The sequence below is a fragment of the Taudactylus pleione genome, unplaced genomic scaffold (assembly GCF_031769625.1).
Source record: "Taudactylus pleione unplaced genomic scaffold, aTauple2 ptg000199l, whole genome shotgun sequence".
Taxonomy (NCBI): Eukaryota; Metazoa; Chordata; class Amphibia; order Anura; family Myobatrachidae; genus Taudactylus; species Taudactylus pleione.
Window position 1 is genome coordinate 8,389,235 of NW_028284601.1, and position 18,304 is coordinate 8,407,538.

Genomic DNA, 18,304 nt, shown 5'->3' on the forward strand with positions numbered 1-18,304 from the left:
GTCTCCGTTTTGTGCGAGTGCCAGGGCCAGTGTCTGCGTCTTCCAACACAGATTTACTGGTCTCTGCAGAGTGATATCCATGGTCATCCTGAGTAACCTGAGGGTTACAGATGGGCGATGTTCACGCAGACTGATCTTTGGACGTAGCAGCGGATCCAGTAGGAGGCATCTATTGACACAAGACGCCTCCTGTAGCATTACAGCTGCGTACAAAGACACACCCCGCTGTGCTTACTATATCCATCTCTGAATCAGGCTCCATGTTACATAGCAAGGGGTGTAAATACATTTTATTATTCTGCTGCATGCAGGGTAAATACTGGCTGCTTTTGAATGTAGCTCACATAATACAGGACAGCTTTATTCTTACACTGTCATTTATATTTGAGTTTGGACACTCCCCTCCCAAATCCAAATCTCTGTAAATTTCAAATCTGCCCCTGTGGTGTCACATGGTTTTCCAAGGTGTAATGTTACTTGCTCCCAAATCCAAATCAGCCCCATTTTGTTCTGGTCATAAGACAGTGAACGCCATAAAATATATAATGCAGTTGGGGGCATGGAATGGAATATACAAAACTGAAATTAGGCCAGTCCGCATGCAGATTTTTTTTTAATCAGCTCTTAAGGTGCGTACACACTAGACAATATGCTCCCTGAGCGATATCGTGTAGTGTGTCCCCGGCAGGCTGTGCTCAATGTCGTTCATGACATTGAGCACAGCCGCTGAACGATATCATTAACGATATCGTTCAGCGCCGGGCTCTCTCCCCCATTCCCCAACATGCAGCAACCTGACAAGGTCGTCAGGTTGTGCTGCATGTTCAGGCGATGGACAATGTCGGAAACGACCAGCGGGAGTGCGCATCGCTGGTCGTTTCCGACATAACAGTGCACGATTTGTGCACGATTACTGAGCGACTGCACGATTAAGATGTCGTAATCGTGCAGTCGCTCAGTAATATCGCCCAGTGTGTACCCACCATTAAGGTGCGTACACACTAGACTATTTTTCAAACAATATTGCCAATAACTACACATCGTTACGACAATTTTGTTTAATCGTCTAGTATGTACGCACTAGATTGTTCGATGCGCACTCCCGTGGGTCGTTAACAATATCCCCAGTTGTCTGTATTTGCATCACAAACTGGGGATATCGTTAGCAATACCATGTGCATGGCCCCGCTGCCCCCCCCCCCCCTTGCCGTTGTCTGTCGTTGTACTTACCGGTACCGGCAACCCCGCCGGGTCCCGCTGCTGCCGATATCGCTGGGTACACGAATTTAGTGTGTACCCAGCGCTAAACCGGTATTAGTTACTAATGAGGACAGTGGATGTGCCTGTAGTAAGTGTTAACCAATAAGATAACTCCTACAGCTGCGACATGAAAGTGTTTTCAATGCAACCATTTGGGGCACAGTCGATCTTCATGTGAGGGGCCTGTGGTGTGTAATCTGTGTTCTCTAGGTGGTCTGTGACTGTCCAAAAGACTCCCATAAGAACAAAACTCATATGGATCCTGGTGGCATTTTTATTCAGACTTTGGATGAACAGCAGACTGAGCAGCGATGTAGCCAAGGTCATTAACCCAGGCAAGATGGAAACATCTAACAGGCAAATGACAAAATGAATCCTGAGAGTACAGCAAAGAGAAGGATAGTGCCAAAAGATCTGTATATACTTGTTTAGCTCCCTATTCCGAGCAGCCTGTGATTCCCCCTGCTGAGGATCATAAGCAGGGCGGTCGCCCCCATTTGATTAAATAGCATCATCCTTGCAGAAGAAATTAGGGTTGGGGAAGGTGGCGGCGACGACGGGTAAGAGCTATGCCTCTGTAGTGGGACTAATGGTAACTTTATAATGTGTTGTGAAGCCGGGAAATTTGACTAGCTGGAGTGGACAGGACACACCAGGACAGGATTCCGATGGTCAGAAAACAGACAGCAGCATCCCAACAGTGAGAATCCCGACGCCTGAATGTAAGTACCCTAACCCACCTTTCCCGCAGCCTAACCCTCCCCTCCCGCAGCCTAACCCTTACCCTGCCCTTAGTACCTAACCCTAATCCCTTCCTATAAACCTAACCCTCCCCCTAACCCTAATACTTACCGTATAGATGATGGCGGTTGGGATTCTGAAACCGGGACATCTGCTGTCAGGATTCTGGCACTGGTATTCTGAGCTCCGGCATCCCAACCGACGGGATGGTAACTCCATCCCCACCAGGACATATTAATTACTTTCCAATAAGTAGAAATTTCCAGACTGTGCTTAAATCTGTAACCATTTTTACAATTCTTTATCATTATCCAAACCTGCCTCCTTGTCTCTGGGCTGCAACAAATGAATACGATCTAGATCACAGGTGGGCAGAAAGCCCACCCCTAACCCCTAATGTAGATTCTAGTCCAGTGTTGCAATATACTCTCTGTTCCTCTGGAGAAACAGTAGTCTCTGGGGATTTGAAAAGTTTACACACTGTTCCCATCACTCTTACAGCCTGTGTTTTTCATGAGTATCATATGTCATTTCTGTAATTATTAAAGTCTTTAATCATCTGTTATGTGTGTTGAGCTGATGTGTACAGATGTGGAGACAAGGATCAGCAGCCAGAGACACAAGGGGGAGACGAGCGATCAGGGACACAGATATCTGATGAAAACAAGGCAGCCGGTGACACGGATCATGATTGGTGAGTTTTTCCATTATCGCCATATGTAAGAAATGCATTATAATATACTTACATTGTAATTAAAACTAAAAGTAATAATATATAACCGCAGTATCGTCACAAGGGGGGGTGCAAGCCACCGAGGGGTGACACCAAAGTGCCGACTCCCCCTCAGTGACAGGAGCCGGGTGCTGCACTATAGGGTTACATGCAGCGCTCTGCTCCTGACACAGTGAGGGAGCCAGCAGTGCAAATACAGTGGTCCCCAGGGGCAGTCCGCACCTCCGGGACCCCCGCAACGGAGACACTAAAACGCCAGCGAGACACTGTCCACGAGGCCACGCCCCCTTTTTACACTGCTGCGCGCACTACACTCCGCACCGGGTGTCACCAAGTGTAATTCTTACCATAAGGTTAAACCTGACATTTTTTTTTAAAATCAAGTTGCCCCAAGACGATAATTTTGCCATATGCCTAGCACCGCTCTAGGGACCGCACTGCGGCGCTCAACATTTAGGAGAGGTTTTTTTTTGCCAGTGTATAGGAACCTAATTAGGCTTTTGTTCAGCATACCAATTTACAATCCAATGGACAAACCAAAAGAGTTGATGAAGTATTCATGCCTAATCACAGTGACCGGGCGGCCCTGCTTCCCTAGGCCGACTTCACTCGCAATAACCACGTTCATGATGCCACTGATAAAGCTCCTTTATTCCTATTTATTGTACTCACCCTTGCTCTCTAACCATCCTCCTCTTCTAGAGCTCCACCAGTGGATCCCTATCTTAAATCATCTCAAAAACAGGTTATTGGCAGCTGTTCACAAGACTTTTTCCCCTAAAAAGGCTGCCAATAAACACTATAGGAAGTTATCTCTACTAAAACCTGGAGACTGGTTCCATCAAGAACCCTAGAACCTTAACCAATCAAGAGTCTTCCCTAAAATGTGCACCATATAATATTATCCTTCAAATAAAACCAGTTTCTTTCTTACTCAAGTTGTTTTTTCCCTACACATAAACCAAATGGTTTCCCCATTTCCTTGACAGCCATGGTTCCTTCCTTTAGCATCCTAGGAAGACTATTCTAGTGCAGGAATTTAGGATGATATATGTTTGACTCCAATGTTTCTCTTGGAAAATGTCTATCGAACCGTCTGCAAGGGTAGACGATGTACCTGAATCCGGGTATCTGATGTTCATGCTCCCCTTCTCATCAGGTAGCTTGGTGTACCCAGATATGTGATAGGAGAAAAGGAGAAGGGAACAATAGACACAATAAGGGGTGAGACACACAATTAAAATTGGCAACCAACAGGTGTCCCTGAACATGCACGATATATACTGCAAAGTACAGTACATGTAGTGCATTAGGTATAGCAGTGTACACTGTTTACCTTGGGTTGGTAAGGAATGCTGGCACTCGGGATCCCAGTGGTCAGAGTCATTCCGGCAGGGTTAGGATACCTACTCCTGTTGGTAGGTATCATAACCTCCCCATGTCCCTACCCCTAACCCTCCTTCCCCGCTTCCTGAACCTAACTACTACCCCAATACCTAAACCTAACCTCCCCCTCCCCGCACCTTACCTAACCCTCCCCCCTTAGTGCCTAACCCTCCCCCCAACCCCAGTACATACCTTTGGGATCCTGGCAGTCGGGATTCCGGCGTCAGCCTTCTGACCACCGTAATCCCTGCTGTCGGGATATTGACTGCATCCCGTTTACCTTAATAGGTGCGAGGCCATCTCTTTAGGTAAAAATAAGTTAGGTAGATCTTTATTTTAGAGATGAGTATGCACACCAGCATACTTGCAGTCCTATAGATCCTGGCTTCACCACACTCTACTCTCTGCTACACTGGGGTACTGGGGCATAGCACTGGAGAACAAGTGGAGTATGAGCTCGGGGCGCGAGATACACTGTAGGGTGCCAGCAGGATATCACTGAAGCAGTATTATACATACATCTGAGCACATCACATTTCCCATTAAAAATATGGGAAATGCGATTTTATTACTAAAAATGTGCGAATTGATAGGCTTGGAATCGTTTTTTACAAATACAATTGAAACTAAAATAATGTGAAAAGGATGTGACGACAAAAACATAGAATGATAAAAAGGGCTGTAATCAGGGAAAAGGGAAACATTCCCCCAAAGAAAACACAGTAGGTTATTTTAATTGTTCTCAAAGTAATGGTGCATACACACAGTCAGATTTAGTAGGACGATATAAACAATATCGTTATATCGTTACTATGGTCCATTTTTGGGTCCCTTTCACCCCCCAAACGACGGACAATGCGCGGGCACAGCTGGTCGATAACGATAATGACCATCGCCTGTGCATGCAGTCCAACCTGGTTGATATCGACCAGGTTACTATAGGGACCCGCGATCAACGATTAGTGGGTTGGTGCCGTGCTGGATGTTCGATATCGATCATCCAGCACATGCAGGACGATCAGACAACTATCTCTTTATCGTTGTCTGATCTGACCGTGTGTATGCACCATAACACCTCTGTAGCCCTTGATAACAACACTTTGAACACTTTGGATCCTATTTATCACAATCCGCATCTCGGATGGGGATAGGATGTGGTAAATTCACCCAATATCGCAATGTGATATTTATCAGGTATCACATACCGCATGCAGGGGCAGATCTTGCCAGAAAGCTCTGTCAATGCGAATCCTCTTCACACACCTTTCAGGGTATTCTTCTAAAAAAAATACCCTGACAGTGTTTCTGCGCTTTACAGCTGGCTCTCCACCCGCTACCGCTCCTTCCCTTCCACCCCCCACAACACCCCTACTGGTCCCCCACTCAGCTTACACTTACCTCTGTGCAGGTGATCGATGAGCTACTTGGTGACCTCGTCATCTGATGGCTGTGCCTCGGTTATCTAATCCCTGCAGTAAACTGAGGATGCTAGAAGGACTCCTCAGCACCTCAGTATACTGATCAGATGACCGAGGCACAGCGATTAGATAACCGGGTCACCAATCACCTGAACAGAGGTACTGTGAGTGTGTTTTGTTTTTGTTTTTTACATTGTGATCAGCACTACAGTCCATCAGATCTGCAGGCTGATCACAAAAATCCTACTAGGGGCTCTGCTTTCCCTGCCAGCAGGCAGGGAAGTCTGAGTTAGAGTAAGTGAGACGGAGATGGCGTTGTTATCGCAGAGGGCGCTTCTGGTACTTTTTAACAATTTCTTTTAGTAAATTTGAGCAGATCATATTTCCCATTACAAGTATGGAAAATGCGATCTGCTTACTAACAGAATGAGACTTTAAGGCATACTTGCTGACAATTGGCTCCCTCCTACCAGGAGGGAGCTGTATGCAAGCATATAGCAGGGGGCGTGGCCGAGCAATGGGTCTGTTTTGGGGGCGTGGCCACACGATGGCCACACGTCCCTCTCCTCACAATGCTGGAAATAAAGGCATTGTGAAGCAGGGGGCGGAGCCACGATGACATGATTCAGCGTGAATCGCGTCATCGTGCCCCCCGCTGCAGGTGTTTCTAGTAGGTAGTCGGGAGGGCAGGCGGCAGCCGGGAGGCTTGTCTGCCTTTTCGGGGGCTCGGGAGCGGCACCTGATATTCGGGAGGCTCCCGACCAAATCGGGAGGGTAGGCAAGCCTGCTTTAAGGCCTTGGAGTAGTTTTTTTTTTATTTTATTCAAAAGCCATTTGATATATGTAAGTACTAAAATAATGAGAAAAAGGTGTGAAAACACACATTTGCACATTATTTTACTAAAATTAATATTGAAAAATAGGGCCTATAACACAAATTAGTGTTCTCTAATTTTCAATCCCATAGTGCACCTCTCTAGCAACTCTCTAACAAAAATGTTACTAAAGTGAAACCACTGTAAGGCCTGCAGACCTGATCAGGCATAGAAACAAAAAAAAAACACTTGGTAAGTATAACAAGTCTTGATTCCTGGGCTAAACAGACGCGCAGAGATGGTCTGTCATATGGGCGTGTTATGAGAGTGCCGTGGACGAGCCGCTGAAGTTTTTTCGTACACAGACGCGTAATCGTTCACTTTGGAGGCCATACGGGAAAATCTGCGCCTGCCATAGAGCTGATGCAAGTTTCGATGGTGCGACCGATGGTGGAATCTAATGACGCACAAGGCGGTATTACAGCATCTACACACGCTCATAGCGGGTTTTTCAGTCCTTGCACAGTCATACGCACAGACGTACACCAGGAAAGTCGCAGACGGGCGACGGCCAAACGTCGCAGTCACATCTGCGTCATCGCTGAATCAGTCCCCTAGGTCTTTCTGATTCATACAATGTGTATCATCGAATTATCTTCTTGCTGTGCGTCCTCACATACGTTCCTGTCTCGTCCTGTCTTTATAGAGTGTCGCTAACATACTTTCTCCCTGGAGAATGCTTCCCTGCTCTGCAGAATGCAGTGGTTGTGTCAGACTGTATATTCATATTCTGCTGTGGCTGTTTTCTAATAGAACATTATCAGCTTTCAGCTTTTAGCCCTCACCACCACCCCCAGGAGTCAGCAGCAGTTCCTTAAACTACTCTCTGTGTGTCAAACTTAAAAGTACCATCATATCCTGGGTGGAGCCTCAAGTTACAGAAAAAGCATTAAAAAAAAACCCTTGCCAGTTACAGCACACACAGGAGGAAGGAGAGAGAGGGGGGACGGGAGAAGCATGTTCTAGCAAGCTGAGAGACAAGGCCATCAAATTGCAGAGAGTGGGAGCGAGTTATATACAAGGCAAGATATTCTACAAGTTGTCCAACAGGACGTCTAGCAGGACCTATCCCCCAACTGCTTCATGACCATAGGACATCTCAGCTTTTGTACTCTCCCCCTATGCTTAGTAAGTCGTGGTGCTGGTCACTATTACAAATATTTTGAAATGTCTTTGAAGAACATCATCTCATCATTGACTGTAAACTCCTTCACATGGAGGTGGTTTCATTGAGAGTTTTCCAAGCAATGATCTCAAGGCAATTGAATACATCTTAATTGAATTTGGCCTAAGAGGATCAGGTTGGAGTGTTGAGGACAGTTGTAAGGAAATCCTGAAAGCTTGAAGTCAACAAGTTCTTCTCTCTCTAGCTCTCTCTCTCCTGTATTGTGGAATTTACACCATGGGAATCCAATGGATGTGTATGATGCTCATCTTAGTGGACCTTCTCCATGTAGCCATGTCAATGTCTACATGCAAGGCAGTGGATATGGAACAGGTGAAGAAGCGGAGGATAGAGGCCATCAGAGGTCAAATTCTTAGTAAATTGAGGCTCACAGAACCTCCAGAAGTAGAAAGTGAGGAGTTGCCCATTCCTGAAGAAATCCTCTCCATTTACAACAGCACAGTGGACACCATTAAGGAAAAAATTGAGAAAGAAAAACCCATTGTGGAGGAATATTATTCCAAGCAGGTGGAAAGGATTGTGATGACCGCTGAAGGTAAGAGAGGTCTAACCGAAATCCTCTGATCAGCCTGGTGTATGCCATTAACTCACGTTTTACAGATTAGTGAAAATATATATAGATAGATATATAGTCGCTAGTGTGTATATATATATATATATATAGAGAGAGAGAGAGAGAGAGATATATTATTTCTTTAGAACACATTATTACAAAATTATACATAGTACAAAATGTAATATGGGAAGAGATGTACAAGAACACAAGGACATGCACTGAAACTGGAGGGAGGTGGGCTCAGAGGAAAAATTACTTTGCAGAAAGGGTAGTGGATAAGTGGAATAGCCTCCCATCAGATGTGGTTGGAACTAAAACGGTGGAACAATTTAAACACGCTTGGGATAGGCATAAGAGTATCCTTAAGAGAGACGTAAGGAGTAAATAGGGTTGAAGTTGCCTAAAGGATACATGAAAAGGGGCAGACTAGATGGGCAAAGTGGTTCCTATCTGCCGTCAAGGTCTATGTTTCTATGATATATATGCAGGGATTATCATTATAACTGAGAGTGAATGTTCTAGCTGATTATAACCAGATCTATTCCTGCTGCATCTGCCAGTTGCTCTGACATAGACCAGCACGTTCCTCTATCCTGCATGCGTCAGTCCTTGTGAGTGGTGCATTTCTTGATGAACCTCCTATGCTTGGCTGATATGTTATGTATACTAAGCCTGAAAATATATATCCATTTTAGTTTTCCATTTGTGAACAGACGTTAGAATACGAATCACTGAAGAAGAAAGAACAGAAGATTTGATTTTGTTTTTTGTTTTGGTGTTACCAGGAACATTACTTTCATCCCTTCTCACAAAGTACAGATTATATGAAAGGGTTAATGAAAGCATATTGTACATCACATTGCACAAAGTACAGATTACATGAAAGGGTTAATGAAAGCATATTGTACACCGCATTGCACAAAGTACAGATTACATGAAGGGGTTAATGGAAGCATATTGTACACCACATTGCACAAAGTACAGATTACATGAAAGGGTTAATGGAAGCATATTGTATAGCACATTGCACAAAGTACAGATTACATGAAAGGGTTAATGGAAGCATATTGTATATCACATTGCACAAAGTACAGATTACATGAAAGGGTTAATGGAAGCATATTGTACACCGCATTGCACAAAGTACAGATTACATGAAAGGGTTAATGGAAGCATATTGTATAGCACATTGCACAAAGTACAGATTACATGAAAGGGTTAATGGAAGCATATTGTACACCGCATTGCACAAAGTACAGATTACATGAAAGGGTTAATGGAAGCATATTGTATAGCACATTGCACAAAGTACAGATTACATGAAAGGGTTAATGGAAGCATATTGTATAGCACATTGCAACTCTTCCTGTATGTCCTGTTAGCGCTTCCTTATCCATCAGTCCTGCTCCCCTTCCTCTATATAAAGCCTGGCTATTATTCCTACATTGTCGCTGTCCACCCTGCCTTCTAATTCTCCTGGTTACTGTCTCTCTTCCCTCCTTCTGCTCTCTCTCTCTCACAGTTATTATTACTGCCCTCTCCTTATTCCCCCAGCACAGTCCCTGCCATCCCTCCTCATTACCTCACTGCACATCCTTCCCTAGTATCATTCTCTCTCTCACACAGTTATTATTACTGCCCTCTCCTTATTCTCCCAGCACAGTCCCTGCCATCCCTCCTCATTACCTCACTGCACATCCTTCCCTAGTATAATTATCTCTCTCTCACAGTTATTATTACTGCCCTCTCCTTATTCTCCCAGCACAGTCCCTGCCATCCCTCCTCATTACCTCCCTGCACATCCTTCCCTAGTATCATTCTCTCTCTCTCACAGTTATTATTACTGCCCTCTCCTTATTCCCCCAGCACAGTCCCTGCCATCTCTTCTCATTTCCTCACTGCACATCCTTCCCTAGTATCATTCTCTCTCTATCACAGTTATTATTACTGCCCTCTCCTTATTCTCCCAGCACAGTCCCTGCCATCCCTCCTCATTACCTCACTGCACATCCTTCCCTAGTATCACTCTCTCTCTCTCACAGTTATTATTACTGCCCTCTCCTTATTCTCCCAGCACAGTCCCTGCCATCCCTCCTCATTACCTCACTGCACATCCTTCCCTGGTATCATTCTCTCTCTCTCACAGTTATTATTACTGCTCTCTCCTTATTCTCCCAGCACAGTCCCTGCCATCCCTCCTCATTACCTCACTGCACATCCTTCCCTGGTATCATTCTCTCTCTCACACAGTTATTATTACTGCCCTCTCCTTATTCTCCCAGCACAGTCCCTGCCATCCCTCCTCATTACCTCACTGCACATCCTTCCCTAGTATAATTATCTCTCTCTCACAGTTATTATTACTGCCCTCTCCTTATTCTCCCAGCACAGTCCCTGCCATCTCTCCTCATTTCCTCACTGCACATCCTTCCCTAGTATCATTCTCTCTCTATCACAGTTATTATTACTGCCCTCTCCTTATTCCCCCAGCACAGTCCCTGCCATCTCTTCTCATTTCCTCACTGCACATCCTTCCCTAGTATCATTCTCTCTCTATCACAGTTATTATTACTGCCCTCTCCTTATTCTCCCAGCACAGTCCCTGCCATCCCTCCTCATTACCTCACTGCACATCCTTCCCTAGTATCACTCTCTCTCTCTCACAGTTATTATTACTGCCCTCTCCTTATTCTCCCAGCACAGTCCCTGCCATCCCTCCTCATTACCTCACTGCACATCCTTCCCTGGTATCATTCTCTCTCTCTCACAGTTATTATTACTGCTCTCTCCTTATTCTCCCAGCACAGTCCCTGCCATCCCTCCTCATTACCTCACTGCACATCCTTCCCTGGTATCATTCTCTCTCTCACACAGTTATTATTACTGCCCTCTCCTTATTCTCCCAGCACAGTCCCTGCCATCCCTCCTCATTACCTCACTGCACATCCTTCCCTGGTATCATTCTCTCTCTCACACAGTTATTATTACTGCCCTCTCCTTATTCTCCCAGCACAGTCCCTGCCATCCCTCCTCATTACCTCACTGCACATCCTTCCCTAGTATCATTCTCTCTCTCTCACAGTTATTATTACTGCCCTCTCCTTATTCCCCCAGCACAGTCCCTGCCATCCCTCCTCATTACCTCACTGCACATCCTTCCCTAGTATCATTCTCTCTCTCTCACAGTTATTATTACTGCTATCTCCTTATTCTCCCAGCACAGTCCCTGCCATCCCTCCTCATTACCTCACTGCACATCCTTCCCTAGTATCATTCTCTCTCTCTCACAGTTATTATTACTGCCCTCTCCTTATTCTCCCAGCACAGTCCCTGCCATCCCTCCTCATTACCTCACTGCACATCCTTCCCTAGTATCATTCTCTCTCTCTCACAGTTATTATTACTGCCCTCTCCTTATTCTCCCAGCACAGTCCCTGCCATCCCTCCTCATTACCTCACTGCACATCCTTCCCTAGTATCATTCTCTCTCTCTCACAGTTATTATTACTGCCCTCTCCTTATTCTCCCAGCACAGTCCCTGCCATCCCTCCTCATTACCTCACTGCACATCCTTCCCTAGTATCATTCTCTCTCTCTCACAGTTATTATTACTGCCCTCTCCTTATTCTCCCAGCACAGTCCCTGCCATCCCTCCTCATTACCTCACTGCACATCCTTCCCTAGTATCATTCTCTCTCTCTCTTTCTCCTTATTCTGTGTGTTGTTACAACCTCTCTATTTTCACACTCCCTCATTCTCTCACTGCCCCCGTTTGTTTACTTCTTGGTATCCTCATTCCCTCAGTCACTGCTCCCAGTACTCCCTGTTGCTGTCCACTTCTCTTTTCACTGTTGCTGTCACTCTTCTACTCCTTATTCTCATGCTGTCACTGCCTCCTCCTTCTATCCTCTCTGCCTGTGTTGTTGTCCCCCCACTCCTAACTTTCTTACTCTTGCTGGCCCCTCATTCTGTCTTGTCTTGATTTTTTTTCTTCATTCTTTATCACTGTACTACTATATTTATTCTTTGTTGTCCAGTGTTCTCATTCCTCCATATACAATGCTCCCTTTTGTCACCCCTGATCTATTCATGTCTCTTCTCATCATTATCTCTCTCTCTCCACACTAACTCACCCTCTCTGTCACTATGCTGTCTTCTAAAGGCTCATACACACTTAACGATAGGCTCCAAGAGCGAGATCGTTAAGTTTTTCCCCTACACGGCCGGGCTCAATGTTGTTAACGATATCGTTCAGTGACGGCACCCTCCCTCATTCACGAACTTGCAGAACCTGACTATATTGTCAAGTTGCTTTGCAAGTGTGATCTATGAAAGATATCATTAACGATCCACGGAGAGCACATCGTTAATATCTTGCATACACACTGGACAATATTGAATGCGATGAAGGATAACGATATCGTTCAATTTATCGTCTAGTGGTATCTGGCTTAAGTCTCTCTCAGCTGCTGTGCGACTTTGCCTGATTCTCTGTCTGTATCTGCCACCTCTCATCTAGTTCTTACTTTCTAGTCCTTTGCTGCTTCCTTTTCTTCTCACTCTATTTCTATCACTCAACCTCCTTTCCTCTCTCTCTCTCTCTCTCTCTCTGAACCTCCACTACTCACTCTCTCTATCTACTGTATCACTGAACCTTCTCATCTCACTCTCTCTCTCACAACCTCCTCTGCTTACACTCTCTCTCTCTGCTACCAAATCTCTTTTCCTCTCTCTCTCTTGATGAACCTCCTCTACTCACGCTCTCTCTCTCTGTCACTGAACCTCCTTTCTTCATTCTCTCTCTCTGCCAACATTCTCATCTCACTAACTCTCTGAACCTCCTCTAGTCTCTCTCTCACTCTTTGAACCTCCTCTAATCTCATTCTTAACCTCCTCTCTGTCTTTCTGAACCTCCTCTCCTCTCTCTCTCTCACTGCTACCAAATCTCCTTTCCTCTCTCACTCTATCTCTCTATGAACCTCCTCTACTCTCTCTCTCTCTCACTGAACCTCCTCTACTCACACTCTCTCTCTCTTCTACCAAGTCTCTTTTCCTCTCTCTCTCTGAGCCTCCTCTATACTCTCTCTCTCTCTCTCTCTCTCTCTCACTGAACCACCTCTACTCACGCTCTCTCTCTGTCACTGAACCTCCTTTCTTCATTCTCTCTGCCACCAAATCTCTTTTCTTCACTCTCTCTATTTCTCAATGAATCTCCTTTATTCTCTCTCTCTCTGTCACTGAACCTCCTCTACTCACACTCCTTCTGTCACTGAACCTCCTCTACTCACACTCTCTGTCACTGAACCTCCTCTACTCACCCTCCTTCTGTCATTGAACCTCCTCACCTCACCACGGGTATCAGAAGTGGACACAGGTATAGCATGGGGCACAAAGACGCAGTTGCACTGACACTGGCAGCCATGGTCACTCGGACATTCTGCGTCTGCCATAGGCGCAATGTTCAATGGTGCACTGCTACTGCTAATCCTGTCATGGCTGCGTCTTTGTACCCACGGTACTGAGAATTTATGCCAATGCTGCAGCTATAGTAATTTGCATCACTAATCTGGCTGCATCTCTAATCCGCTGTTTGCGCACAGAGACACACCACCGGTCACACATCACACTTCTGTGACCGCTGGAGTACAGAATCTGCTTTGGAAGTACACACACACACACACAAACACACACGCACACTGAGCCTCCTTTCCCCACTCTCTCACACTGAACCTCCTCTCCCCACTCTCTCTCTCTCACTGAACCTCCTCCCCCCCTCTCTCTCTCAATTAACCTCCTCTTCCCATACTCTCTCACTGAACCTCCTCTCCCCACTCACTCACTCTCTGAACCTCTCTCTCTCTCTCTCTCTCTCTCTCTCTCTCTCTCTCTCTCTCTCGTTGAACCTCCTCTCCTTTCTCACTATTAATTGAATCTCCTCCACTCACTCTCTGATACAGAACCGTCTCTCCTCTCTGTCTTGGTCACTGAACCTGCTCTCTACACTTAACCTCCTCACCGACCCTGCTGTCCTACCTCTCTCTCTACTATGCTGTCACTGACCCTGCTGTCCTCCCTCTCTCTCTCTCTACCGTGCTGTCACTGACCCTGCTGTCCTCCCTCTCTCTCTCTCTATCATGCTGTCACTGACCCTGCTGTCCTCCCTCTCTCTCTCTACCATGCTGTCACTGACTCTGCTGTCCTCCCTCTCTCTATCTCTACCGTGCTGTCACTGACCCTGCTGTCCTCCCTCTCTCTCTCTATCATGCTGTCACTGACCCTGCTGTCCTCCCTCTCTCTCTCTACCATGCTGTCACTGACCCTGCTGTCCTCCCTCTCTCTCTCTACCATGCTGTCACTGACCCTGCTGTCCTCCCTCTCTCCCTCTACCATGCTGTCACTGACCCTGCTGTCCTCTCTCTCTCTACCATGCTGTCACTGACCCTGCTGTCCTCCCTCTCTCTCTCTACTATGCTGTCACTGACCCTGCTGTCCTCCCTCTCTCTCCTTCTATCGTGCTGTCACTGACCCTGCTGTCCTGCCTCTCTCTCTCTCTACCATGCTGTCACTGACCCTGCTGTGCTCCCTCTCTCTCTACCATGCTGTCACTGACCCTGCTGTCCTCTCTCTCTCTCTACCATGCTGTCACTGACCCTGCTGTGCTCCCTCTCTCTCTACCATGCTGTCACTGACCCTGCTGTCCTCTCTCTCTCTACCATGCTGTCACTGACCCTGCTGCCATCCCTCTCTCTCTCTACTATGCTGTCACTGACCCTGCTGTGCTCCCCCTCTCTCTCAACCATGCTGTCACTGACCCTGCTGTCCTTCCTCTCTCTCTACCATGCTGTCACTGACCCTGCTGTCCTCCCTCTCTCTCTCTACCATGCTGTCAGTGACCCTGCTGTCCTCCCTCTCTCTCTCTACCATGCTGTCACTGACCTGCTGTCCCCTCTCTCTCTCTCTACCATGCTGTCAGTGACCCTGCTGTCCCCCCTCTCTCTCTCTCTACCATGCTGTCAGTGACCCTGCTGTCCTCCCTCTCTCTCTCTACCATGCTGTCACTGACCTGCTGTCCCCCCTCTCTCTCTACCATGCTGTCACTGAACTACCTCTCATCACTCTCTCTTCCTTTCTGTCACTGAGCCTCCTCCTCTTCTCATTCTTTATTGTGCTCTCTTTCCTCTCATTATTCTTTATATGTAGCCCTTTCCTTATCATTTCTGTCGCTGTACCATGTGTTTCATTCTGTCTCTGCCCATTCACTTTTTTTATAACTATTTACTCTCCTTTCTAGTTTTTTACCTATTCTGTCATTTTCTCCTCATCCTCTGTCTCATACCCTCTGACTTTCTCTCCCCGTCCTCTGTCTCTGATCCTCTCCTCATTCTGTTTCTGTCCCCCTCTCTCCTCATCCTCTGTCTCATACCCTTTCATCTCTCTCCCCATTCTCCATCCATCTCTCCTCATTCTCTGTCTCTGCCCCTCTCTGTGCTCTTTTCTCCTCATCCTCTCTGTGCCCATCTTTCCTCATCCTCTGACTCTGTTCTTTTCTCCTCGTCATCGATCTCTGCTCCTCTCTCCTGGCCCTGTGTCTCTGCCCCTCTCTCCTGGCCCTGTGTCTCTGCCCCTCTCTCCTGGCCCTGTGTCTCGGCTCCTCTCTCCTGGCCCTGTGTCTCTTCCCCTCTCCCCTGGCTCTGTGTCTCTGCCCCTCTCTCCTGGCCCTGTGTCTCTGCTCCTCTCTCCTGGCCCTGTGTCTCTGCCCCTCTCTCCTGGCCCTGTGTCTCTGCTCCTCTCTCCTGGCCCTGTGTCTCTGCCCCTCTCCCTTGGCCCTGTGTCTCTGCCCCTCATCCTCATTTCCTCATCCTCTCTCTGCCCTTTTTTCCTCATCCTCTCTCTGCCCTTTTTTCCTCATCCTCTCTTGGCCATCTTTCCTGATTCTGTCTCAAATCCTCTGATCCTCTCTCCCCGTCCTCTGTCTCTGACCCTCTCTCCTGGTGCTGTGTCTCTGCCCCTCTCTCCTGGCCCTGTGTCTCTGCTACTCTCCCCTGGTCCTGTGTCTCTGCCCCTCTCTCCTGGTCCTGTGTCTCTGCCCCTCTCTCCTGGCCCTGTGTCTCTGCTACTCTCTCCTTATCCTCTAGTCTCTGCCCTTTTTTCCTCATCCTCTCTGTGATTCTTCATTCTGTCTCTGTTCTTCTCTAATCATTATCTGCATTTGCCCCTTTCTCCTCATCCTCTCTCTGCCCTTTTTTCCTCATCCTCTCTTTGCCATCGTTCCTCATTCTCTGTCTCAAATCCTATGAACCTCTCTCCCTGTCCTCTGTCTCTGATCCTCTCTCCCCGTCCTCTGTCTCTGACGCTCTCTTCCCATCCTCTCTCTGATGCTCTCTACCTTAATCTGTCTCTGATCCTCTCTTCATTCTGTTTCTGACCCTCTCACCTCAGTCTCTTCTCTCTCCTCGTTCTCTGTCCCTCTCTACTCATCTTCTCTGTGTTCATCTATCTTCATTCTCTGTCTGCGCTCTTCTCCTTGCCATCTGCATTGCACCCTCACCTGGTCCCTGTGTCTCTGCCCCCTCTCCTCATCCTCTGTTTCTGCTCTTCTCTTCTCATCATCTGGATTTGCCCCTCCCCTCATCCTTGGTCTCTGTCCCTCTCTCCTCATCCTCTGTGTCTGCCCTTATTTCCTCATCTTCTCTGTGCCCATCTCTCCTCATCTTCAGTATTTGCCCCTCTCTCTCGCTCTCTGCCCCTCTCTCCTCATCCTCGCTCTCTGCCCCTCTCTCATCCTCGGTCTCTGCCCCTCTCTCCTCGTCCTCGCTCTCTGCCCCTCTCTCCTCATCCTCGCTCTCTGCCCCTCTCTCCTCGTCCTCGGTCTCTGCCCCTCTCTCCTCATCCTCGGTCTCTGCCCCTCTCTCCTCATCCTCGGTCTCTGCCCCTCTCTCCTCGTCCTCGGTCTCTGCCCCTCTCTCCTCATCCTCGCTCTCTGCCCCTCTCTCCTCGTCCTCGGTCTCTGCCCCTCTCTCCTCGTCCTCGGTCTCTGCCCCTCTCTCCTCATCCTCGGTCTCTGCCCCTCTCTCCTCGTCCTCGGTCTCTGCCCCTCTCTCCTCGTCCTCGGTCTCTGCCCCTCTCTCCTCGCCCTCTGCCCCTCTCTCCTCCTCCTGTGCATCTCTTTCCTCGTCTCGGTCTTTGCCCCTCTTTCCTTATCCTTTATTTGTTTCTGCCCCACCCCACCGCTTATTCTTGATCTCTAACCATTTGTTCATAGTATTTACTCATTCTCTGTGTCTCTCTACCGATTCCCTCATACAATCCACTTATCTTATCTTATGATGAGCTGCCAGGACAAATTTCCTCGTAAGCCAATGGCACAGGACCTGGAACTGCGTAGCTGGAGCTCCCACTATGACACAATGTTACATGTTACATCGTGAGTGAGGAGTATTACTAGCCCTCAGTCAGATCTATAATCTGAGTCATAGACAAACATCCAATACATTCTGTGATGTATTTTCTTACTCTTCACCTAAACAAGATCCAATTCTAGCTACACAGCGAAAGTAGCAGCAATTATTTTTAAAACTCACAGCAAAGATTTATAGGTAAAGCGCCTCGAAATAAAGGCAGCAAGATGGTTGTAATAAATGAAATGAGATTTACATGTACAGTAAGGGCCTGATTCAGAGATGTATGCAAACCCGATGGTTGGCATACATCTCCGGTGGTGGGGGGACTGCACATGCGCATGACCCTTTCTGCGCATGTGCGGAACAGGTCATGTGTCATCGCACACAGTGCCCTCTGAACGCAGCCCGATCGACAGGCTGCAGCCTTTTTTAGGTGGTGAGGGGGCGGCGCTGCCTGCATTTCCAGGAAACATGGGCGTGTGGTCTCAGTTTGTGGGAGTGCCGAGGTCAGATTTACTGACCTCGCAAGGGGGCAGGAGGTAGCCATTGTGAATTGGCATCGGATCTGAGATGCCGGGAAGAGGTGACGCCTCCTGCAGACTTTAGCATATTTATGCACAGTGTCTGTCTCTGAAACAGGCCCTAGATTCATAATAAATCAAAATACAGTCTGTTACTGGTAACTTCATCACTAATGAACTATCACTGAACAACTACAGAATTTTTCTTTAAGACAAATCCTAGATAC

The 18,304-nt window shown here is 47.2% G+C and overlaps 1 protein-coding gene across 1 annotated transcript in view; it reads left to right on the plus strand.

The window, feature by feature from the left end:
* The first annotated feature begins 7,341 nt into the window (after positions 1–7,341).
* TGFB1 (transforming growth factor beta 1) overlaps positions 7,342–18,304 on the plus strand; it is a 42,468-nt gene continuing 31,505 nt past the window's right edge. The window contains exon 1 of the mRNA XM_088477097.1: positions 7,342–8,134. Within this exon, the coding sequence (XP_088333223.1) occupies positions 7,816–8,134 (319 nt within the window). The 5' untranslated portion in view covers positions 7,342–7,815. The remainder of the gene's footprint in view (positions 8,135–18,304) is intronic.